Below are 25,437 nucleotides of genomic sequence, written 5' to 3' on the forward strand. Positions count from 1 at the left end.
AGGGATAATTGGAGTCCAGTCTTTTTTTTTTTATTTAAAAATAAAATTTAAAAAATCCAACTTCCAGGATTAATTTCCAGAAAATTAAAAGAAGCAAAAGAGAAATGAAAACCAGGAAGGGGAAAGCTACTTTGCTGTGCAGGAACCCAGATGCAATGCTGAAACTGTCCCTCTGCATTAGCTGAGCAAGAGCCTAAAAGTCTTTCTCCGACACACCCCCACCTCCACGGGCTTTGCTTTGACTTAACCCAGAGGAACTGGCAAAAGCTAGCCCTTCCCAGAGGCAGATACCTCCTTCTGTTTTCAGATTCTGCTCCAAGAAGCAGCTTCAGCTCCCCCATCCTATCACCCCCAAAAATGGCTTATAAAGCAAAAGCCAGGGCTATTGCCACAGCTCATAGTGGTGGTACTTGCCAACAACCCTGAAGACCTGAGTTTGAGCCACAGGATGGAAGGAAAGAACCAACTCTGGCAAATAGTATATGTGCACACACAATAACAAGATGATCACCATAACAACAATAATAAAAATGTAAAAAAAAAAAAAACACACACACACAATCAAGTCTCCCTGGTTGTGTGGACCACAGTGCTAGCAGTTCTGCAAAATGTCCCATGGTCATTCTCATTCTGCTGTGGGACCCAGAGAAAAGGGCTTTTAAAGGCAAGCAGACAGGAGGAGTATAAATCCCTGGGAAGCACTTGCCACACTGCACAGAACAGCCCTGGAGATGTGAGGTAAACATTGATCTTGGGTGATAAAACCAAGCTTCAGAGGTCCCAGCAGGAGGAAGAGTCACAGCTGCCAGAGGAGCAGAAGCCTATTGGGCATGCAGTTCTATTCTGCACTGAGATGGCTTCCTCTGTCTTTTTGGAACTTGCAAACCAAGTGAGTAAGACACACTAGGCACAAAGACAAACACATAAACACACAGACAGACAGTCAGGCAGGCAGACAGGCACACAACACACACTCCTTAGAATTTTCTAAAAAATAAACTTACCAAAGAAAACAAGATCCAATCTCTTAAAAGTCTTGAGCTAGCTGAGTGAGCTTTGTTTAGGCTAAAATCACATTCCTGCTAGACATGGAGGGGATGCCTTAAATCCTAGCACTTGGGAGGCAGAGGCCAGTGGATGGATCTCTGCTTGTTACAGACAGACCAAGGCTAAAAAGTGAGGACACACACACACACACACACACACACACACACACACACACAGAGAGAGAGAGAGAGAGAGAGAGAGAGAGAGAGAGAGTCACTCACATTTATATCTCACCTCCAAGGAATAAACATTTTTTGTTCCTCCGGGAAGAGAGTAAGCAACCCATTAGAATGGATTATACAAGCTTCTCATTTACAAGTACAAATTTTGTTTCACACATGAGTCACCTTGAATAACCCAATAATTAATTAAAACCATGTCCTGCAGGGGAGAATTTATTACATTGGCTGGCTTTTTATGAGCTAGGTGTAGTTTAGAAATCAAAATGTGAGGGCTTTCTGATACTGTACCGTTGCTGCTGTGTTCTGCACTCACTCTTGGAGACACATTCACACTTTCTGGAAAGCAAAGCCTTGTGGGGTGAGGCACTGGCTTACACAGGCAGAACAGATTCATCTGATTTCTTGCATCTGGTTTGGACATGCTTCAGCTTCTATAAGCAGGTCAGTCAGTGTTTCTTGATTTCCTCTTGGGAAGAAATCAGGATCCTGGAATGGTTGATGCATCGAAATTAGACATCATTCAAAGAAGGGAAAGATGAAAAGTTAAAAAAAAAAAAAAAGGAAGAAATGAAAAAATAAAAGTGTGTTTTGTTTTTTGGTTTTTTCTTTATATTGGTTTGAAGCCTGTCCTGGAACTCACTCACAGAGATCCACCTGCCTCTGAGGCATGCACCACCAATACCCGGCTAAAGTAAGAGATGAGGATGGGAGAGGAAAAGCCAGCCAAGAAGGGATGGGGCTGCAGCTCTTTGGTGTTTTTGAAAAAGAACAGTAGGCATCTTGGCACATTTCTTCATGCCAGGAGGTCGCAGCTTTTGAGGCTGATCACCGTCAAGGTCAGATCTCTTTGTAGCTTCAAAGGAGGGGGTAGTGCCATGCTTTCTCCACAGACATGGGATCAGGGCAAGGTTGTGTAAGCTGGCTTCTCCTTGGATGCCACCAGCTGTGAAAGAAACAATATACAGGCAATCTGTGCACTGCAGAGTCTTTGCTTCTCTTATCAGTTATTTTGTTTTGTTTTTGAGACAGGGTTTCCTGTAGCTGGGATAGCCTCTTGAACTCCTGATCCCCTGCCTCCCCTCCCTGAGTCCTGGCATGAATCCCTCGTTTCTATGGTATTGAGGGTTGAACCCAGGGCTCCCTAGACCCTAAGCAAAGCATGTCACCAGCTGAGCTACCAGGACCAGCCCCACTTCCTTTACTCTGGGTCTCAAAACAGCCCTGCTAGGAAGGCTAGATAGGGATGATGGATTTCACTTTACAGATGACAAGGCTGCTGGTCAGAGAGAAGATAGTCAGTACAAAGACACATAGCAGACAGAAACTGCCCAAATCTGAGCAGGGGCAGAAATTATTCAGTCTTCAACACTCTCAGAAACTTACATTAAGCAGCGATGTTTGACTGCCTGGGAATGCTAGGAGACGGGAGACCTGATCCTGAAATCTAAGAGCATGAAGCCTGTACCAAAGCAGCCAGAAAACTGGCTCCTAGCAGGGGCAGGACATTGCCTGGCCCAGCTCCCCTTTCTTTGCAAAGCACATGCACACTCTGCACACTCTTCTCTGCACAGAAAGGCAGGGTTAGAGGTATGGGTGGATGCAGGCTCAGTGTTAAAGCACTTACTTGCCCAGTGTGTACCCCTAGGACTGCAGAAGCAAATGGGCAAACGGGGAGGGAATATATATATATATATATATACGTATATATATATGTGTGTGTGTGTGTGTGTGTATGTGTATATGTATATGTAAATAGAAAGCAATTGTGGGGACAGGAGAGTTGGCTCAGAGGTTAAGAGCACTGGCTGCTCTCTGGGAGGACGGGAGGACCAAGGTTCAGTTCTCAGCACTGACATGGTGGCTCACAACCATCTGTAACTCCAGTTCCAGGAACTCTGACATGACACGTTAGTCTGACCTTTGTAGACTACAGGCACACATGTGGTGGTGCACATACATGCGTGTAAACAAAATACTCATACATATTGAATAAATAAATCTTTAAAAAATAATTTTAGCCAGGCAGTGGTGGTGCATACCTTTAATCCCAGCAGATGCAGAGGCAGAGGCAGGCAGATCTCTGTGAGTTCAAGGCTAGCCTAATCTACAGAGTGAGTTCCAGGACAGCCAAAGCTACACTAAAAAAAACCCTGTTTTGGGGGGAAAAAATAACAACAATTTTGAAAGGTAATTCAGTCCAACATTAAGCAGTAACCTCTTTCTTTCTTTCTTTCCTTTTTGTTTATTAGCTTGTTTATTTTGAAACAGAATCTCACTTTGTAGTTTTGGCTGGCCTGGGACTCACAATGCAGAACAAGACTCCCAGAGTTCCAGAGATTTCCCTGTCTCTACTGGGATTAGATGCATGTGCACTACCAAGTCTGGAGAGCCAGGTTATTAAATAAATACTGAGCATAGTTCAGCAGTGGGGCACTTACTGGAGTTTGAATCCCAGTAGCAGAGATGGATAAAACACATTGTTATAGGTTATGCAAAAGTTGAGAACATATCAACTAAATATAATACTCGGACTTTCAGACAATTGCTTATATATGCTAACATAGACATCATTATTCTTTTATTTTTGTCTTGTACCCACATGGAGGCTATATTTAAAACAGCAAATGTAGCAAAACAACAAGAAAAAAAAGAAGTTTTTATCAGCCGAAGATTAAAGCAGAAGTATTTTGGGGGTGAAATAATGAATAATATTTTTAAATATTTTAGAGAAGAAGTTGCAATACTCCAGCTGAGTTGATTATTGCCAAAGCTGGGTGATGGAGATGGATTTATTTCATCCCATTTTCTGTAAAATTTGCCATCAGGAAGCAGGGCAGGAAGCAGTGGTCCTTCTCTCAAAACAAAACAAAACAAACAAACAAACAAACAAAAAAAAACCGACACAGGCATGCCTGCTTTCTTCCTGGATTCCAGTGGGTGGGTCTTGGACAGCTATGGCTGGAATACTTTGCTCACCAACAGTGGCTTTCTGGTTTTCTCAGAGAGACTGAACAGAACTGGGGCAGTGGACCTGCTGGATCTGGCTGCTCTTCCCTGTGTTGTTGCCAGTGTGAGTACTTGTCAGAGCAGCCTGGGTCTCCTACCATTCAACTGTACGCACACATTTTCCAGGCACAGTTCACTTGTGGGAAAGGCTTCTGAAGTGAACTAGGGGGTAGGGGTAGAAGGTAGGGGGGCGGTTAGGTGCAAGGTTTGGTCTTTGGCTTTGTAGTTTTAGAGTTGTGGGGAACACTAAAGGACAGTTATTGTACGTTAAAGGCATTCTTTTTATCTTGGAGTTTATACGTGTTTATGGTTTTTTTTTATGTGTTTTTTTTTCTAAATTTTCTTTTATTGTAAAATCCCACCCCTTTTCCCTCTAGTAATTTCCTCAGAAACATGGGCCTGCTTTTAATATCACTTTTCAGATACTGAGATTTATTTCTGTTCTAAACATTAGCAAAAACTTTGTGTTTGAACAGGAGAGAAGCCAGGCACAGTGGCCCATGTTGTCACCCCAGGTACTGGGAAAGCTGAAGGGGGCCACTTGAACCCAGCAGGTCAACTGGACAACAAAAGCAGACCTGATCCATTCCCTTCTCCCCCACCTCCAAAAGGGGGGAGGGAGGAAAGGAAGAAAATACAAAAATTAAAAACTCCTCATTCATTTGCCTCTATTAATTGGATAAGTTGATCTCTAAATCTTCTTGTGTGTGTGTTTTCTTTTTCTCCCCCCACCCTTCTTGAGATCGGAATTTAAAGCAAGCCCTATAACAGGGCTGTAATTCATCATATCTTTTCAAGTATTAGTTTTTAAAAATAATCGTACTATATATTCTTTTCAGTCTACGAGCTCCTCCTTCCTCTCCCTAGCTGTCTAATTTCACATTCTTTCATCTCTGAAGAAAAAAAAAAAAAAAAACCCGGGTGCTGAAGAGGTGGCTCAGTGGTTGAGAGCTCTGGCTGCTCTTTCAGAGAACCCTGGTTCAATTCCCAGAGCCCACATGGCAACTCAGAACTGTCTGTTACTTCAGTTCCAAAGGATCTAATACCTTCACACCAATGCACATATAATAAAGTTAAAAAATTATTTAAAAAAGAAAAAAAAAACACCCCCACACCAAATAAAATGAAAAACAAACAAACCTCCAAAACATCAACAACAAAGAACCCAGAGTCCACTTTGCGTTAGCCAACTACTCCTGTCTTGGGTTGTGATTGATATACACAGTGTCAATCCATTGAAGAAATCAGATCTCCCCTCTCCCGGCTGGTATCAATTGTAAATAGCTTCTTGGGTATGAGTTGGACTTGCTGCTCACTTCCTCTTCTCTCTGTTGTGATTCTGTCTGGTTGGAACTTGTCAAGGTTTTTTGCTCTTCCAGTCTCTGTGAGTAAATGTGTGTGTGTAAGACAGAGAGAGGGGGAATGGAGGGAGGGGAAAAGGGTGGGGCAGGGAGGGAGAAGAGGAAGAAGAGAGAGACAGACAGACAGAGAGAGAGAGAGAGAGAGAGAGAGAGAGAGAGAGAGAGAGAGAGAGCCAATGCCTGAGAAGGCTATTGCCAGAAACTAGATGCTCCTAATGTGGGTGCATTTTGAAAGCCAGCTCTGCAAGGGCAGCAAGAACTCTTAACCTGGAGCTGTCTCCCAGCACCTCTAAACATTCCTTTTGTTGTTGTTTGTTTTTTAACCTACAATATGGATGGCAACACCCCCCCCCAATCCATATTACTGTGCAGATTAGATGGAACACACTTAACTTGGGTGACTTGGTGGCCTGGGCCTATAATTCCAACAGGAGGAAGAGTTACTTCAGTTATACAGAGCAAGATTGGGTTTCAAAGGTGTGTGTGGGGTATCTACTTAGGTAAAGCATCTCTGTGTGTGAAATTCTAAGTGGCTCCTGGGGACAGACAGACAGGGCTTGGGTCCTTCCTAAGCAGCCATCCACAGTGGTCCTATAGGGACTTGAGCCAGAATCTCCCAGTGGGGATCCCCCAGGCAACATTCCCAAAAATGGGAGTGTCGAATAGGAAGGAATTGAAAAGGGGCCTTCTCCAGTCCTAGAGATCACACTGGCTGCGGGGAGGGGGGGTCACTTTGCCATCCAAGAGAAGGTCAGACAAATGCCTATGAGAAGAGCTTTCAATCTGATTACTCAGAAATCAGCCTAACACAGGCAGCATTTCCAAGGCCCTGGGTTCCATCCCCCAGAACCAGATAGACATGGGAAGTGACGCCTATGAAAAGGGGAAACATCCTCAGGCAGTGATGATTTCTGCTTCGTCCCAATAAACATATATATATATATATATATATATATATATATATATATATATATAAAATCTGTGCAGGGGGTGGGCCACTGCTTCTCCTGCCTAACATGGTGGATGAGAGCAAGTTGGGAATCCCAGAGTGTATTTTCCTTTCAAGTCTTGGAAGCCTTGGTCTGTATCCCTGAAGAAGGTAATTCTATAGTCTAGAAAAGAGTGGTATTGAGAGGGGTGGGCAACCAAGATGGATATGGCCAAGGAGACAGATTCTGCAGATGTCTAAAGTGACAGACACTAAGAGCACCCTTCCTCCTCCCTATCTGCATTCCCTCCACCTCTACATAAACAAAGGATTGTTTAAGGGGCTACAGAGATGGGAACTGCCTTCCTAGGTCTCCTACTTGAGCTTCAGGGGCTGAGCTGGGTTATCTAGGCTGACCTCAGGAATAAGAAACAGGAGAGTTGACCATTCTCATAGGACCTGGCCCTTCCAGAACAGACAGAGTTGGTTTTGAGAGGATGCAGGGCTGTGACCAACCTTTGCCTCCTGAAACCTGATGGACTTGGAGCTGGGACAGAAAAAAAGGATCCCTGAACTTGTAAGCTTCTATATTCCTGACCCATGTCACTGCAGTGTTTATGATTTGAAGCCATAGCTAGAGCCACACAGGAAGTTCCAGAAGTCTTTTGTGTTCTTCATTGCTTCTTCTGATTTAACTCTGACAGCTCAGAGCTGCCAGAACCGCAGAAGCAGCCACTGGTTTTCTGCAATCTACTCTTTTCTACTTGGGCAAGGCAGCTCCCCCCTCCCATTCAAGGCATTTGATATCCAGTCTCATGAGCATTCTCCCAACTATCTAGTTCCTGTAGATGGGGACTTTGGAGTTTTCCCTTGGTTATGGGAAGGAGGAGATGGGAGTTCTAACTATTCCTTAGTCAGAGAGTTTAATTAACAATTTCCCAGACAAAACTTTCTATCTTTCTAAACAGCTAATTCCTTAGTTCCAGAAGCCATTTCCTCCAGGATCAGCCTCCCCAGCCAAGCTCCACAACCAGAGTCATTTAAGGGAAAAGGCATTCTGGGTCCTGCGGAATGTTTTCTGATACCAGTGGCCAACAGTGGCAAAAATCACTTGCAATCATAGACCAAAGAGGCAGGGAAATATGTGTGATTGAAAGTGACAAATGTTTCACCCGTTTTCACAGAGCTCTCAGGAAAAACTGAAGGATTTAGAAGGGGGAGATGTTCCAGGCTAAGCTCAGATGGTCCAGAGCCAAGGCTGGCTAAGAACTCAGTCCCAATCCCAGCTTCTCCAAGGATGAGGGAGTCTGTGGGTATGGCCTAAATACCAGATTTAGACTACCTGAGTTCATATAGTCAGGTTACAGCCAGTCAGCCAGGCTCCTCTAGTCTTGGGTGTCAGCATCTGAAGCAAATGGCTGGGCCAGAACCCTGAGACCTCACTAGGATGGACTTTCCCCCCCGGGTCAGGGTACACATGGCAGTAACCAGGAACTGCCCAATATTCATATCAAACTAGGGCTGAGGTCCAGAGGCCCTGATGGGGTGGAGCGACTATGTTTCATTCTTGGAAGCAAGGTTATTTTTAAGTCTTAAGAGTACCAAGGGCTTAGTCTTTCTTTTTTTTTTTTTTTTAATTTTCAAGGGCAGAAACCTGAGTGCCAAAAAGGATAGGACTCAATAGGGATGTGTTATGTCGTGTGTGTGTGTGTGTGTGTGTGTGTGTGTGTGTGTGTGTTTTCCCCTCCTCTTTGAGCTTTGTTTCTTGAATAAATGATTTAGTGGGAGGAAAGGTGACAAGACTTTGGAATTTGGAATGGGAACAGAAAGGAGGGAGATGGGCCGTTCTCATCAAGGGAGTTGGAACAAGAAATAAAAGTCTTTCGATGTATGTACCCCCATCCTGGCCATGCTACCCCAAGCCTCACATGAACAGCTCTACTTTGGTGCTATGTGGGTGAACTGGGGACTTGCTTTTGTTTTAGAGTGAAAACCAAGTCTTTGTCTCTAGCACCCTTGAGAGTACTTCCATTATTACCAAAGTCACTAACACCAACCACTGTGAAGGAAATACCAAGCTGGGGAGAGAGAGTGTGTGTGTGGGGGGGTTGTAAGTGATCCAGATATCTTCTATGAATTTGTAGGCATTTTCTTTTTAAAAACAGGACTCATTCCAGAGCCCCATCAGAGACCCAGGAATTGAAAGGAAAACCCAGTCTCCCAATCTCCTGAAAGTTGCAACCAACCCCAACCACACTGATTGGGCGTCTCCATTTAGACATCCTGCCAGATTCTTCAGTCTCTGGGCCGAGGGTCTGGAGAGCTTCTCAGGGAACTAGAGTGAAGGCTGACAAGGTGAATTTCCATGTCAATTTGGTACCACTTCATGGACTAGGCTGGCATTTATTTACATCCTGATACCCCATCCTGAGTGGCTCTATCAAGGTTTAGTGGCAGAGCTAGTCTCCTTATAGGTCCTAATAACCGCAGCCAACCAAAATCCAAATCAGGAAAACAAAACCAGAAGCAGTGACAGCCTAGTGATCTCTTTCTGGTTCTTTTCCACGGGTTTCCTCCATAAAGACACTTCTGGTTGCCTTCCCTGGAGTCCCTTTATCCCTACTCTTCTGCCTGGAAGTTATCCCTGCAGGAAACTCGGAGGGAAGTAGAAACAGCCATTCCCTTTCATATGCTAGGAAAACTGAAACAGGAGTCTGGGGGGGGGGGACACTTGCCCAACAAGCTAACAAACTGGCCACTAGAGTAGAGCTCTGCTTGGCTCTTGCATTGTTTGGCAGGATGATCGATCTCAACTCAGAATTCCCAATGGTTTTTGAGCGAGATCCAAGCTGAATGCCAGGGATGAGTATCAGAGCTCAGACCCTTGCAAAACTATGGGTTAGAGCAGGGAGTTTCTGAAGGACACGTGTTTGGGGGGAGGGGACAGTCTTCCTATCCAGCTTGCAGTAGCTGGTGAGATTGCTCAATGGAGGACCAGAGGCATTTGGTCCCTGCTCAGTGGTCTTCAGTTTTCAAAGAGATGTCTTCCCTCCATCTGCCTTTGACCACACTCACAATTTCACTGGCTTGACTCCAGTTCTAGAAGCTCTCAGAGAGAGCTGGCAGCAACTAGGCTTTCCGCTCAGCAGCAGCTCCCTTGTGTTTTCCTGCCACCCTAGTTTGCCCCTAGAGGTTCTTAAGCCTCAGAATGCTGCAGGGCTTCTCAGGTTGGGGAGCTAAGGTGGCTTTAACAGTGGCCTCCTGACTAAGCCAGTCATGTCTCTACCTGTCGGATGGGCAGTTAGTTGTAGCTCTTGGTCCCTGGTATCAGTTTGTCTAAAAGCTTTTCCCACACTGACTTCATTTTAAGGTAGGCCTAGGAGAGATGTTCCAGCCATACACAGGCCCCTAGGCCTGTCACTGGGTCTTCTGACAACCCCTTTCTAGTTACGGGCTCTGGACAACACATTGCAGCAGGCCTTTCCAGACTTCAGAAAAGAATAATGAGAAATTGTGCAAGAGGGTAGAAAGTGGGGGGGGGGTGTTGAGGAGAGAAAAGGGTAAAATCAAACAGGAGAGAGAGACATATACACACTGAGATAGATTAAAAAGTGAACAAAAGAACTAACAATACAAATGTTAAATAAGAAGGGAAACACAAAGACTATTTTAAAAGACAGGGTACTAGGATGCAAGCAATAAAGAGAAAAAGAAAGAAACTGAGAAAACACAAAATCGAAGGAAAAGTCAGAAAGAGAAACATAAACATAAAAGGGAAAGAAAGCCCACAAAGGACTAAAGACAGGGAAAACAGAGTCTGAGGAAAAGAATGGGGGAAAAGGAGAGCGCAACAAGAAAGACGAGGCCAGTCTCCTGAAGCCGGAGAACCGAGCGGCCACAAGCCGGGTCCACGCAGTGTTGTGGGTCTGGAGAGCCACGTTCTTTCCCGAGAAGGAAGTGTCCCCAGACCCACTGCAAATAAATCATTATTCAGTCACCACCGACCTGAAGGCCGCCATCATTGCCAGGACATACAATCACTGTTCCAGTTGGGATAAAGAGGGCAGCGAGCTCTCTCTCACTTTACAACGAAATATAACAAAATGTAACACAAGCCCCTAAGTGGAGCGGGGTGGGGGTGGGGGGCTCGTCTCGCCCCCTCCCTCCGAGTAGGGGTGGTAGCTGACTTAGAGGTGTCAAGTCCCCTGGTGGGGGCGGGTCGGCCACGCTCAAAGGCAGGGCTGTAAAGGTCACAGGCGGTCTGCAGGGCTGTGCTGAATGGGATCCAGGAGGTAAACAGACTCTTAACTTTCAACTTGGCCTTGACCTTCCTGGAAGTGTCTGGCGGGTATGTAAAGGAGCATGCTGAGGCTTTCAGTGCCCTTGGCTGGATCGGTAAAGGGGGCTCCCTAGGCTCCAGACTCCCCCGGCGGGTCTAACAGGAGGTGCCCAGCGGGACACAAAGGTCTCTGTAAAGCGGGAGAAAGGAATGGGGACCCTGGTGGGGAGACCAGGGTCGGGAAGGGGGATGGGAGCTGAACTCCTAGGGTGTTCTAGGGTAAGTGTTGGTTTTAAAATAAAAGCAGGTGGTTTCGTTAGACACAAACAGAAGTATTTATTTACTTTGTAAAACGCTTTCATATGCAAAATCTCATTAAGTTGTCTTAGGGTCCGTGTAAGGTAAGAATTATCAGCACCATTTTAGAGAGGAGGCCAAATCCTGTTTGAATCAAGTCCAGTTGAGACCGGGGCACCCACATATATGGACATGCATAGGAAATGGGAGCCCGCTTCACATGCTAACACAGTCGATATGTAGAATTGTTCCCTGGGATAGAATAGATGCTAAATAAATTACAGAGGGTAACAAAGCCAAACTTATGGTACTATTTGTGTTGAAAAATATCTGGTCTGGAGGGAGTTGCTGGCAAAAGCTTGCGACTGTCTTGTGAGTTCAAGCTGGTCAGCCCTGCATTCTACAAGGCAGTACATACATTCAGCTGCTTTATTTCTGTGTGTATCCATACACTTTATCTCCAAAAAGAGCTCTCAGTTGTAGGCAATGATGCTGTGATTTTTCTCGAAGTACATTGTAGGTAGAACCCACATGCTAGGCGACCATTGCTATAGATTTATTTTTTTTGTTTGTTTAATGATTTTCCTTCATAAATTGAGGTGGTGATGGGAGGAATGCAGAAATCCCAAGTGTACTTAGAGATAATATTCCTGGAGCCCTGGAAGGTCTCTATTTACCCTCTCAGCCCCTTCTGTTCTGACCTCAGTCGTGATCCAAAGTTCTTGACCCAAGTAGACAGGGAATCACACACACTTCCTCTTTTACGCCTGGTTTCTTCCTCCCACAGATAAGTCTAATTCATCTGTTTAGCAGTGGTTTGCTGGTTTTCAGTCCCAGTGCTTAAAGCCAGCTTGATTTCGTTACCTATCCCAGTGTTGATGGGATTTGTCTACTTTGCAGTTTTGAGGTCCCATGGACAGACCCAGTACAGGGTAACACTCTTCCTCTCTGTCCTTTTTTAAAACATGGAACCCAGTGGGTATGTAGCCTGTAGTGGAATGCTTATCTAGGTGTTAGGCTCTGGGTTCAATTCTGAGTACAAAAAAAAAAAAAAAAGTAAATAAAATATTTCCTTCTTGTAATCCCAGAAGCAGCACTTCAGAGGTAGATGCAGGAAGATTGAAATCTCCACGACATCTTCAGCTACACAGGAAGTTTGAGGCCAGCCTCTGCTATGAAGCACTGTGAGAATTTGCATGTTGTTGCTTTCAGGAGCCATGCAAATCTTCTGAATATCAATGCATTTTCATGGATCTGAGGGAAGTAATAGAACGTACCCTCTGGTGGATATGCATTTCCCTTTGTGCCCCAAAATGTTGGCTCCCCATCCTCCAGTGGCTATGGTATTTTTGTTTTCTTTTTTAAATTTAAGGGTAAGCATGAGCTCTATCAGCAACATACTTCTCCAACCCCCTACCCCAAGACAGGGTATCTCTGTGTAACCCTGGCAGTCCTGGAGCATATTCCGTAGAGAGTAGGCTAGCCTCTTAACTCTGAGACCTGCCTCTGCCTCCCTAGTGCTGGTATCAAATGCATGAACCACTGTATCTTCTACATCAGGGTGCTATAGGTATCTCTGCCTAGGAAAATCTAAACACTGGAACTCTGCCTTGTAAAAAACTGAAAAGCTGTCAATCTTTAGGCTAAAAACCTGGTATTTCTTCCCTTCATGATTAGGTAAGCAGCAAGCTTGATGAAACTCTGGGTAACCCCGAAGAGACCCTTCCTTTGTTTTCCTGTTCTCAAAAGAGGTACAAAAAAAAAAAAAAAAAAAAAAAAAAAAAAAATCAGCCGAGGTTTCTGTGCTTGGAGACAATTACTAGTGATGTTTGTTGATCTACAGTATGCTACAGGCCTATGATTTGGAGCAATTCTGGCTTTCATAAGCCTTTTCACTTAAGGGGACTCAATTTCAAGTTCAGGCTGAGCTCAAGGTGATTAGTTCCTTATTACAACCAAGCTCAAGTGTAATAGAAAATTTCGAATTTTCTGCAGGGAAAAAAATCCCGATAGTTTTAGAAAACTAGAAAATGGAGGATTCCATGTGGGAGTGATGTTGATAAAAGAAAATCTATTTAAAGGCAAATTTGTGTAAAAAGCCATTTGAATCCACAGCACAGTGGGCCCCAACGGAGGGGCCTGTGGCAATTCTAGCGGTTGGGGCGCTCCTGCTCTCTCATCCTCTTTAACTTCCCAGGAAATTCAAAGCCCACAGGAGGGAACTAGGGTCCTGAGCTTTCTAGCCCCTCAATTGTGAAATGTGCTGGGGCCAGGGTCAGTTTCCTAGGCTTCCTGGCTTATAGAGAGGGGACCCAAGAGGAGAAACACCCCCACACACAATCCCCACAGCTGCTTCAAGGCCACTCAGCCAGCCATAGCTTCTCCAGACTGCAGATCCCAGAAAAGGGGGGGGGTAAAATGTTGTCCTCCCCCCCCCCCGCTTTCCCATTTGTGATGTGCCCCCTCTTCCTCCCTCCTACTCCTCTGTCTCCCACCCTTAGTCTATTCCTTCAAGTAAAGCCCTGTGCGCCTGTGTCTTTGGGTCTCTTTCTCCACCCTTAAACGGAAATCCAGACCCCCCCCCCCACTTCCCAGACGTCTAGAGGCCCCATTTTCCCCTCGGTTCCGGACATTGCGCGCCTTGGGCTGCGGATTGCTTGTTTTCTGTGCTCCTTCTGGTTCCGGCTCTTTGGCTCCACTTCACCCCAGTTGGGGGGGCCTCCAGAGCCTACTGGACTGTGGCTCGGCAGGGTCCCTAAGGAAGCGACCTTGCAGGCACTTCCCTGGGCACAGCGCATTCGAACAGGAGGGGCAACTACAATGAACTAGGGTGCTAGTACCCAGGACCCAGAGCAAAGAGCTCCCTGATTCCTGATATTCGTACTCCCTTCTCCCTCTTAATTCAGAAACGCCCCTAGCTTATCCTTTGAGGAGGCCCTTCCCCCCCGACTCACCCCCATCACCAGGAGATGGACACTTTATTGGGAAAGCTTTTTATTCTCTCGTTAAACCTGCCAAAGCGAAGACGACAGCTAGGAGAGAGAGGGAGAGAGAGAAAGAGAGAGAGACAGAGACACAGACACAGAAAGAGGCACAGAGATACATAAACAGAGACAGAGAGGGAGAGAAGACAGGAGGCGGAGCTGGACTCCCTGTCCCCTCTCCCCTTGCAATTTCTGCCGGGAGGATTTTATGAGCTTCTCTCCCTCAGGCTGCAGCCAATCAGCGCTTATGCCCGGGCCCTAGCGTCTCTTGCGTCAAGACGGCCCAGCCAGGCGAAAGCAGGCGCCTTGCGAGCTGGGAGCGATTTAAAACGCTTAGGGTTCCCGGGGCCTGGGTGGGGAGAGCGAGCTGGTGCCCCCTAGAACCTCCATCCTCGGCTCCCCATGAGCGGATCATCGGCCCCATGGAGCCCGGCAATTATGCCACCTTGGACGGAGCCAAAGACATCGAAGGCTTGCTGGGAGCCGGAGGGGGTCGGAATCTAGTCGCCCACTCCCCACTGGCTAGCCATCCCGCAGCGCCAACGTTGATGCCAACTGTCAACTATGCCCCCTTGGATCTGCCAGGCTCTGCAGAGCCACCAAAGCAGTGCCACCCTTGTCCTGGGGTGCCCCAGGGGGCATCTCCAGCTCCTGTGCCTTATGGCTACTTTGGAGGCGGATACTACTCTTGCCGAGTGTCCAGGAGCTCGCTGAAACCCTGTGCCCAGACGGCCACACTGGCCACCTACCCTTCGGAAACTCCTGCGCCCGGGGAGGAGTACCCCAGCCGTCCCACCGAGTTTGCCTTCTATCCGGGCTACCCGGGACCTTACCAGCCTATGGCCAGTTACCTGGATGTGTCTGTGGTGCAGACCCTGGGAGGCCCTGGGGAGCCTCGCCACGACTCTCTGCTTCCTGTGGACAGTTACCAGCCTTGGGCCCTGGCCGGTGGCTGGAACAGCCAAATGTGTTGCCAAGGTGAACAGAACCCACCTGGTCCTTTCTGGAAAACAGCTTTTGCAGGTAACTTCTATTCTAGCTCCCCTTGGCTCTGAGCATGGGCTAAGCTGGCACTTGCTGGGGAGGAGGGAGACTTGGGGCTGGTAAGGAGGAGCCTGAGGCTCCTTGGCTGCATATTAGAAACTAGAAGGAGGGTCCAGGCAGCTAGAGGACCTGGGTGGAGGCCCCAGAGGATCAGAATGAGGGCACTAGCTGGAGCTTGAAGGTGGCCACCCTCCTTCTCTTACCCCTGAGGCTCTGGGACCAGCCTTTCAATATGTCAGGAGAACCTTGGATCTTTACTGTTGACTGGGGCCTGAGTGTCCCAGCACACCGCAGTCTAATTCTACACAAAGGCCAAATGACATAATCCAGTGATTTTGAGGGTGGCAATAAGAGATGGGATGGGGCTATTGGGTGTTTCCTAGAGAATGCAACCACTTGTTTTCTTTGGTAAGGTTTCGATTTCGAAAGGAAAAAAATGTAGATTTTCCTCAACTGGGTGGGTGAATTGAAGTGTGTGTATGGGGGGGGTGTTGAGTGGCGGGCATAAACCTGCTCTCCTGTTCATAATTTGCCAATGGAATCTGTAGGAGTGGCTGCTTCCAAAAATGACTGTGTGATTGTGGACAAAACCCTGACAGAGTCCTGATGTCAGGCCAGTGATGGTGGGGATGGCCAGCAGGAACAGAAGCTGAGTGAGTGGTAATCAGAGAATCGGGCAGAATCCTATCCTGCAGTGTCCCAAGGTGCTATGGGAGCGCAGAGCCCACACACAGGATAATTAGGAAGCCAAGCAGGATGACGTAGCCCTGGGGCTTGCAGGGCCTGGGGTCTGCCTCATTTGCTCTGGAGAGGGGATTAAGCTTGCCTTTCCCTCCCCCCCTTTCGCACAACACAGAGCCCAGCACCCAGCACCCTTCTGACGGCTGTGCCTTCCGCCGTGGCCGCAAAAAACGCATTCCCTATAGCAAGGGGCAATTGCGGGAGCTGGAGCGGGAATATGCGGCCAACAAGTTCATCACCAAGGACAAGAGGCGCAAGATCTCGGCAGCCACCAGCCTCTCTGAACGCCAGATTACCATCTGGTTTCAGAACCGCAGGGTCAAGGAGAAGAAGGTTCTTGCCAAGGTCAAGACCAGCGCTACCCCGTGAATGCCAGCGGGGGTGGGGGGTGAGCAGGGGAAGAGGGTTTGTTCTAGAGGAACTGGGAGCCTGCCAGGACCAGGACTGGCAGAGGACACACTGGGCTGAGGGACCCCAAGAGATGACACCTTTAGCAGGCTATTGAGTTAATGGACCGTTTCTCAGGGGCTACCCTGCATTTGCCAGGAGTATGAGGTCTGAAATGACAGTCCGCCCCACGGGGGTTCCAGAGAACCTGTACCAGTCATAATCATTCATCCCAACGGCAGCAACGATAATCTCATAACCAGCACTACTTGCCATGATAATTAGTTTCCTATTTTCTATCTAGAGCTCTGTAGAGCGCTTAGAACTCGCTTTTTCATGAGTTGAGCTGCTTGTGAGTGTGGAGGATCTTTTTGTAGGACAGTTTCCTCTCAGACCCCTTTCCCTGCACACCCAGCCCCCATTCCAGTGGCCAGAGGAGAAGGAATGGGACAGGTGACAAAGGCAGAGTCATCCTTCTAAGGTGCACAAGCCATGCCCAGTTGACATATTTCTAAGATGACAGCTGTGCAGGACAGACCATGTTATAATGGATGCTTCTCCTTCCTTCTTACCCATCTCCTCTTTTGGCCTAGCTTCTCCCTGCCCCTACCCCAAATGCTGAGACTTTGCAATCATGTGAAAAACGAGACCAGTGACCCGATTGGGTCAGAACCACCAGAAATGAACTCCAGGAGGATTTGACAATTAACTGGACACCTTCTCAAACTCTAGTTCTCTTGAAAAAAAAATGAGAGATTTGGGCTCTCCTGGTAGTCCTGACCCAATCGGAGTTTTTGGGCATTTAGGAGCTGCACACAATATTCATAGGTTTTGTTGTGGAGGGCTCCTTTCAGGCCCAGTGATTACAGTGGAGTGCAGTCACCCACGCTGTCTCTGCTATCTCCATGCCTTTTGATTACACACCAGGATATGGGGCTAGAAAGAAAACCAGAAAAAACTAGTGAGTCTCTTGCCCACCTTTCTTTCCCTGGTCACCTTTCTTTGACACCCGAGGAACTTCTCTGCCCTAGGCCTAGAGGAAGGGGGAGACTTTTTTTTTTTTTTTTTTTTTATGTAAAAGGACAGCAACTGGAAAAAGTGAGGAGACCCAGGATTAGGGTGGAGGGACTCTGTGCACCCAATGCCAAAAGTGGCCTCAGACTTCTTCTTTTTCACTGCCTAGGTCTGGGGTTTCTGAATACAAGGTGCCCAGTGGCACCAATGACCAGGATATAATACAAAACCCTGGGAACCCAGGTGGAGAATGGCTGTTTACAGAGGCAGTACCAGGGGATAAGACACCACAGAGGGAAAGTCTCCTTCCCTGCTGTCCCTGAACCCTTTGTGGGGTAAGACTAAACAGGGGGCCCCACTCAGCAGAGCCATCGAGGCCCCCTCTATGATTCTAAACCATGGACTGAGTGGGACCTCTCTGCAATCCAGCGCCATTCCTGAGGCCCAGAGAGGCCCAAAGTAGCTATCTAATGGTGGTTAGCCACCAATGTATTCATGGGTTCTTCCTTTCCAAAAAGGGTTTATGGTTCTCCAAGAAACCATGGGTAAGCCACTGTGGCCAAGGGTTTCTAGTGCATCCTTCCGTGGTCTGGTGGAATTCCAGCCCTGGCTCCCCTCCCAGGAAAGAAGGAGGAGGGAAGATGCTCAGATTCTTCTAAATATGTTTACCACAAAGGAGCCAGGAGTTAGGCATGGTGGTACATGACTCCAGGGCCAGTCCTGGGATGCTGAGGCAGGAGGAATGCAGAAAGTAAATTGTGAGCTGAAGCCAGCAGAGTGAGTGTGTTCCAGGCCAGTCTGAGCTACATTAAACCCTGCTTTCTCCTTATTACTGTTTTTAATTTAAAACGTCAAGACTGGGGGAAAGGAGGGAGAGAGGCACCATCTCTGCTTCCTGGGTGGCAGAATGTGTGTCCCTCAGAGAAGTAGGACGAAGTCCACTGTGACTGGAAAGTTCTTCCCATCCCCCACGGTCCAGCCTAAGCCCCCCAGGTTAGGTGGTGAACTCTGCCTTCCACATTCCTCACTAGAAGCCACTTTGGGATAGCTTGCTTTATTTGTTTGCTTGATTTTTGAGGCAGGGTTTCTCTTTGTATAGCCCTGGCTGTCCTGGAACTCGCTCTATAGATCATGCTGGCCTATACCACCACTTCCTGCCTGGGATAGTTTTTGAAATGACAGATTCATAACTCCTAAACCTGGCCAAAGTGAGCAAACCCTTTCTGGACCAACTTCAGAATGGGTGTGAGGCCTCAGCATAGATGGGAATGTGGGAAGTGTGTAGGAGCACTGAGCTACATGACTTAGGCAAGGGAAAAAGCCACAAGACTGACTGCCATCTCAGTGAACAGAGGGCTAAAGTAGAGAGAGAGGCCTGTGGGAGTGAAGGTTCTGGACTCTCAGGCTCTAACTTCACCATTCTAGGCCTAAAATTTCAGAGCAGGCAAAAGATTTGTGGGTTTTGGAGATTTACTCCACCACCATCTTTGAACTATTAGGAAGACAAGTGCTCCCCCTTCTGGTAGTCATTTGCCATTTCAGGAAACCCTCCTTCAGCCCGCGGTTTTTACTCTCCGACCATCATTAAACAAGCTCCCCCCCACCCCCGCGCGTCTTTACCAGCTTCCAGTTTGTAACAGCCTGGGACCTCTGGCAAGGTTTTGAAGGTTCTAGGCATGTGAAGGCTTCAGGACTCGACTCGAAGGCGCCAGGAATTCAAGCAGATGTATAGGTCTAACCCCACTAAGCCCCGGGGGAGGACAGGAAGGGAGAAAGCACCTCTTGGTCACGGGAATAATAAATTTATCTTCCAAACATAACCTCTTGTGGCGGGTTTCTTATTTTTCTTATTTGTATGGAATCTATGCAAAACATGTTTAATTTCATTTTGTATTTACCGTTCTAGAGAGCACTTTTCCAAATATACTATGTGAAGTGAATTATTCCTAGCAACCACCGACCGACCCCCTGGCACATCGACATGGCTCGTTATTTATGTGTACAATACAACTAAATGCCAGTGTCTACCCTAACTCGCCTGCCCGTTTCCTTTTCAGTAAGGGATACTTGAAGCTACAAGAGATTTTTTTTTTTTATTTCTTAAAACACGGAGGAAACTGTGACTACAAGTTCCCACAACACTAAACAGTTGCTGGAGCACACATTTATTCCGGAAAATAATTGGGGAGCCTTTTCATCAACAAGGTATAATTTTGCCTTTCTCTCCGACGCTTATTAGTTCCTCAAGCACAGAGTTTCAGCCAGCAACGAAACTGGATCCGAATATAGCTTCTTCGTCTTTACCGTCCCCTGTACTATTATCGCTTTTAACTACTGAGCAGGTGGATTATATTAGGCCTCTAGAGATCCAATGAGGGGATAGTAGTAAATGTGTAGACAAGATTTCCGGAAGCTCTTTTGAATCTGGGTTCCAACCACTGTAAAGCAAGGATGACCCCCAGGCTCCCAAGTTCCGGCCTTTTACTCCTGCTGGCAAACACTTCCGGGGTTTGGGAGAGTGGTAGAACGCTGGTAAGATTGCAGTGGAATGAACATTTATTTTATCTCTCCTCTACATTCTACTACAGGGCTTTGCACAAGGGCAGCCCTAGCAAGCAGCACCCCACACCCCCATCTCAGAAGGGCTGCAGTATTGCTGGCTCCCCTCCCCCACCGCCGAGCGGGTTTCCCGACTCCCCACCTCTTCTTCATTAAAGTTTTATTCAAGGTTCTAAGTGCTGCACTTCAATTAGGTTTCTTTCGGGGAAAACAGTGCTCCACCCCCACCCGAGTCCTGTCTAATAGAAACCCTAGAGCTACAATCTCGAATTAAATAAATGAACTAGTTACCGTCAATTTGCCATAAAGCGCCCAGGCGGCTGCGGTGGAGGAGACGGAGGGAGATTTCGGTTGTTTTTGAAAGACGTTTATACCATTTGCTCACCCACCCGAAACAGTCTCTGGGCAGGAGAGGAGAAAGGCCAGGGGCGGTCCACCTCTCCTGCCCAAGAGCGGGCACCCTGCCCCCTCCCGGCTCTGGCCGGGGCTTGCCGAGAGATTTAAAACATCCAATGGGGAACAGAAGCCAGCCTGTCTTCTTTTCTCGACTAACAGTTATGGGGCTGGGGGGAAGGGCACCGAGTGGTCGGAGATGTGAAAGAATGCCATCAGTACCCCTAGGCTCCCCTAAATTGCCTCTGAAACAAGAAGGGCAGCAAAAGAATGCAGTAGCCCCCAGAATTATGGGAAAAGGAAGGGAGCAACTGCTGGCGTTCAGCCTGTGGGGAGGGTCTGGGACTTTGCCATTGAACTTGAAGATCCAGGCTGGTGGTCTCCATCCCTCCACCCCCCCACTATTAAATGGTTTATGGGGAGATGGGGCTGTGGGGAGGGTGAGAGGAGAAAGAGGAAAAAGCACAGTTCTCTGAGAAAGAAGGAGGCCAAGTTAGGGTGCATAGTCTTGGCAGTCACTGGAGACCTGTTGGGAGCCGCTGCCCACATTGGCCACAGACCTGGGAAACAGATTCTTCAAATTTCACTCTGGGCTTGAAGCTGTGATGTGGAGCGCCAATGATTTATTCTCAGACTTGGCAAGGTGCAGGGCACCCAAAGCAGCAGTAGCTCGGGTGTTCCTCTGCAAGCCTAAGGAGGCCGAAATCTTCCTATGCCTGCAGAATTCGGGGCCTAGAAGCAACTGGATCGCCATCACCACCTTTGCAGAGTGATCAGGAGTGTTATTCATCCCCACACCCTTTTCCTACTCCCAAGAGTTTCTCTTTAATAAGTAAACTACCTAACTCATGGGCTGAGCGCATTTCTTGTGTATCAACCTGGAACCTGTCTCTAGAAGTCCTGCAAGAAATTTCTCATGGATTTGGGGGCATTGGAGGCCTCTGCAATAAGGGGGAAGGCCCCCCCCAACTTTTCTCAGAGGCAACCTGTCAGCGACATCTTGCTGGCTTTTGAAGAGAGGGGTAGTTATTTAGGCTCAAAGTGACTAAGAAAATGCTTCGAAGTATGCGGGACATTCTTGGTCTAGGCTAGAGATAGGCTTGCTGATGACAGTCAGTACCCCAGACATGTTTCTTTATGTTTGTCCTTGACCGAATGGCATCTTGGCAAATAAAATAATTAATGTTGTTAATGTTACCATTTTTATTTACAACATTTTATACCTGTATTGAAAGCTAGATGAAAGTCAAGGGTAATGATTCACTAACGACCCTGCCTTAATAAAAAAACAAAAGGGGAGTGTTGCATTTATTCTCTGGGTCTCTAGCTCTGCCCCTCTCCTCCCGAATGCTTTCTCACAGGTTCGTGTGCAAGCTTTTGAGGAGCAACTGCAAGGTGTGGTACCCTCACAGGCTGGGCAGTTCCCAAGCACTGAGTCCTTTCTCGGCTGGAACATCACTGGGCCTTGTAGATCTGGTCACCTCCTCAGACCTCCTGCTGCTAACCTGAAGTTTGGGTAGGCAAGTTCATTTGCAGGCGTGTGAAGACTTGCTAATACCTTCCTCAAAAACAACAATAACAACAAAAATCCCACCTGACTCTTTCTCTAACGTCAGGCTTAGCTATTGACCTCCACTTTGAAACTCCCTACTGAGTGACACTTTGAAAAAAAAAAGAAAGAAAGAAAGAATTTGAGACAACACTGTGAGTTGCTTTATTTGTGTCACAATGGTAGGATCTAGGTCCCAAGTTGGGGGGGGATGGGGAGTTGGGGGTGGGAGTGGGGGGGTGAGGGTGTCATCTTTTAGCTTCTAAGCTCTGGGTCCTTACCAACTGACAGAACAGAAAACCCAAGCTCTTTCCTATCTCCGACCAACTTCTCCCTAGACAGTGACAAACACCTACTTCCTTGTGGAGCCCTCTGTTCCAGGTCACCAAAGGTAGATGCATTCCAAACACCCTAGACCCTGCCTCACTGGGGACTGGGTAGATTTGTCTAAGTGTGAACACTGGACTAAACACAGGTGACAAGTTTTTATTTGAAGTACCAAGTGCATGCAAAGCTTCCACTAGAGGTGAAGTGGGGAGAGATACCTGGGAGATACAATGCCTTTCCACTAGCAGTCCTAGCTTCTCCGCCAGCTCTTGGGCGGGCAGTCAGACCCCAGGCCTGAAGACTACAGTCTATCTTCTCCGCACTGTGAGGTAGAGGGACATCTTTGCAAATTATTATAGTCAGGACAAATGGAAAACAATAGTGAGACACAGGCTGGCATTTGGAGAGGCTCTGTTTCAGAAAGACCTGGAAAGGTAGGAATCTCGAGAGCTGGAGGAAATGTGAGGAAAAACTAAGAGGCAGAAAACTACTGGTCCTAGGAAGACTAATGTAAACCTCTGTCTCTGGACAGAGGTCAGGGGTATCTCACAGGCGCCTGGATGCCAGGGCAAACACTGACACCTATTAGACACCCTCTGGCCCATGCAGACTCTAACCATGCCTACTGCCCTCAAGTAGGTATTTGTATAGCAATCCTAAGGCTCCAGACGCGGGTTAGCAGAGTTCGGACACATCCAGGACCCTCAGTTCACCGACCCTAGGCGAGTCCAGTCTATGCTCCCCCACTACCCGGGAGCTCCCCGCCAGAAACCAGCGCTCAGCCTTTGTCTGGTGCTAAGGTTTAAGTTCGCTCCCCCTCCCCCTTCAAGCGGGGTTTTGTCATTGAACTTGAGCCAGGTTGTAAACATTCCTTTAGCCCTTCGGGAGCCCTCTTCTTGCCGACAGGGTGGAGGAGAAAGGAATGAATGGGGCTTTGGAAGGACCTGGGACACCAGAGACCTGGCCTCTCCCACTAAACCATCCGTTTCTTTATTAAAGGACCTCGTGGTCCTGGTCTTTCGCGAAAACGTGCGGGTCTGAGTGTAAAACCCCAACCGTTGAGGCCCAAGAACAAATGAGACCTTGAGACGGATGCGTTAGACTCCGCGTAACTAGCGTTTTTGTTCTCAACACTCTACTCCCGGTAGTTTACCTTGGGTTAGGCAGTCAGCCCTTACCCCCCCCCCCCAGTATCTTTCCCGAGATCAAGATAAACACGTGCATAAATAATAAAGGATTATCAGCCCCAGCTAGCGCGATAACAGAGCTGGGTCATCCTTGCTGCGCGGTCCTCGCCCTCCCAGTCGCCGCCGCGTGGGTTCTTGCAGCCCGCAGAGCTACCGCCGAAACCCGCGGTGCTCGACCTGCAACTCCGGACTGGATGCAGAAGCTCGAGCAACAGGGAGTCTCCCTCTTCCCGTGGTGGAACCTCGGCCGCTGCAGCCTGGGGACCTAGGGAAAAAGCGTCTTTGCCAGAGACCTACTGACAGCGGAGGCCGGGGACTGGCGAGTGGTCTTTGGAACTGGTAGTTGCTGTGGTTGTTTCGTTAGGTTGTGTTACATTTTGTTTTAGGAATTCCTGATTCTGGAATCCTAAGAGATGCCGGTATCTAGTCAGGACGAGGGGATGTTTACTGGGATGCGAGGTGGAAGGGTGGGAGAGCCGGACTGGCTTGCGGACCAGATGTGACTGGGATGGGGTCTGCGCCCAGGAGTCTCTTCCAGGAGCCCCCCCCCGGGGGGCCCGCTTAGGAGACGTTAGATCCCCCGTCAACCCAGGCAAAGCTTCCGGCCCTTCCATCTAGAGACAGAGAAAAATGCCCGGAAGCAAGTCCTCACCGGTAACTTGGAAGTGGCCCGAGGGAATTATCCGGATCTGTTGTTGATACTTTCTTTCCCATTTACCTGTCATGAGATTTGTTTGGAACAAACGTCTGATTATTTTAATCCTCTGCCCCGCTGCCTTGGATTTCCAGGCCTTCGTAACCTGGGAAAGAATTCAGCCATACCCTCTCCCTTTCCTTTGTCTAGAGATCTTGGGAGTTTGGGGGAGGTGGGGGGGAGACATTCCGGTCAAGTTCATACTGTTCGAAGAAATCGGTCCACTGGCTTCATTCCAGTCCGGGTGTGTGTGTGTGTGGGTTCTAATTGTGTTGCTGTGTTGAGGGGGTGCTTTTGAGAAAGCTTTTCAATTTTAATTTATTGTTCCGTTCAGTGCTGTGGAGGAGACATAATTCGATGCTAGACAAATTAGTCTAATTGGAAAAATGCATGCGAAAAAAAGGTCCAGAATTAGGTATTTGGCTGATTTTGTGTTTGTTCGGTGTCAGACGTTTATCAATGTTAAGCATTTACAGTGCTGGGCACCATCATTTCTGAAACCGATTTAGAAGGAAAAGGAGACCACATCCTAACTGCTTCCCCGGAAGACGCAGAGTGCACACAGTGAAGTACATTTTCACAACAGTCTTGGTCATTAAAAAAAAAAAGTCAAAGTGAAAAAAAAAATAAAGATGTACTCTTTAGATCACACCCACCACTACCGTACAAATTGAAAACGGGGACTGAGACGTCCCTCTTTACATGCCCATGGTCTACAAATCTAGTTTTAGCTCTCGCTTTCCTATGCTCTGACAGCTTGTTTTAAAGCTTGCATTTCCTAGGCCGTAAAGCAAACTTCCCAGGCCGTTGAAGTTCCTAAATAGTCCTTTTAAACTGCATAATATTTACGAAAAGAATTGTCAGGCTTTAAGAAATCGATTTCTCTAATGCTGTTGCTTCTTCCTTCTAATGATTGATAGAACAGCTCATTTGCATTTGAAGGGTACTAAACACTATGAAGAAAATAAAACCCATCCCATAAGCCACCATCCCATAACCTGCCATGAAGTCTGCAAAGCTTAATGTCGGTTGTGTTTTTGTTGCTTTGTTTCCGTGTACAAGTGTATTTCAAGATTGAATTTTAGGTGACTTTTTGCTAGCTAAACTTAAATCTTAAATTAAGAATATTTCCCACTGTCACTAAATATGTTTCAGAATCCTGGCTTTAACAATTTTGCAATATTTAATCTTCTAGGTGTGCCATTTAAAAAAAAAAAAAAAGCATGTCTTTGCTGGGTATGTAACTCAGTGCTCACCTAGCATGCTCTTGACTCCTTGACTCAGGAGTTATATCCTCAAAAAAAAAAAAAAAAAAAAAAAAAAAAAAGGACAGGTTTATACGTTTAATTGTTAGGCACTTGGAGTGTTTCTTCTTTGTCCACTGTGTAGCTGTTGCTGGCCTGCAACTTTCCATGTTGACTAAAATCCACATGGATTTTAGAAGTAATTCCTAAGAAG

General features: G+C 47.3%; 2 protein-coding genes across 2 annotated transcripts in view; one reads left to right on the top strand and one right to left on the bottom strand.

Annotated features, from left to right (window-relative positions):
- Positions 1–25,437, bottom strand: part of Cdk5rap3 (CDK5 regulatory subunit associated protein 3) — a 720,787-nt gene that overhangs the window by 20,511 nt on the left and 674,839 nt on the right. The window lies entirely within an intron of this gene.
- On the top strand, positions 14,507–16,238 carry Hoxb13 (homeobox B13). The gene is made up of 2 exons (XM_051174054.1): positions 14,507–15,107; positions 15,985–16,238. Exons 1-2 carry the CDS (start codon positions 14,507–14,509, stop codon positions 16,236–16,238), a joined length of 855 nt encoding a protein of 284 aa, XP_051030011.1.

This window comes from Phodopus roborovskii, unplaced genomic scaffold, assembly GCF_943737965.1.
Source record: "Phodopus roborovskii unplaced genomic scaffold, PHOROB, whole genome shotgun sequence".
NCBI classification, from domain to species: domain Eukaryota; kingdom Metazoa; phylum Chordata; class Mammalia; order Rodentia; family Cricetidae; genus Phodopus; species Phodopus roborovskii.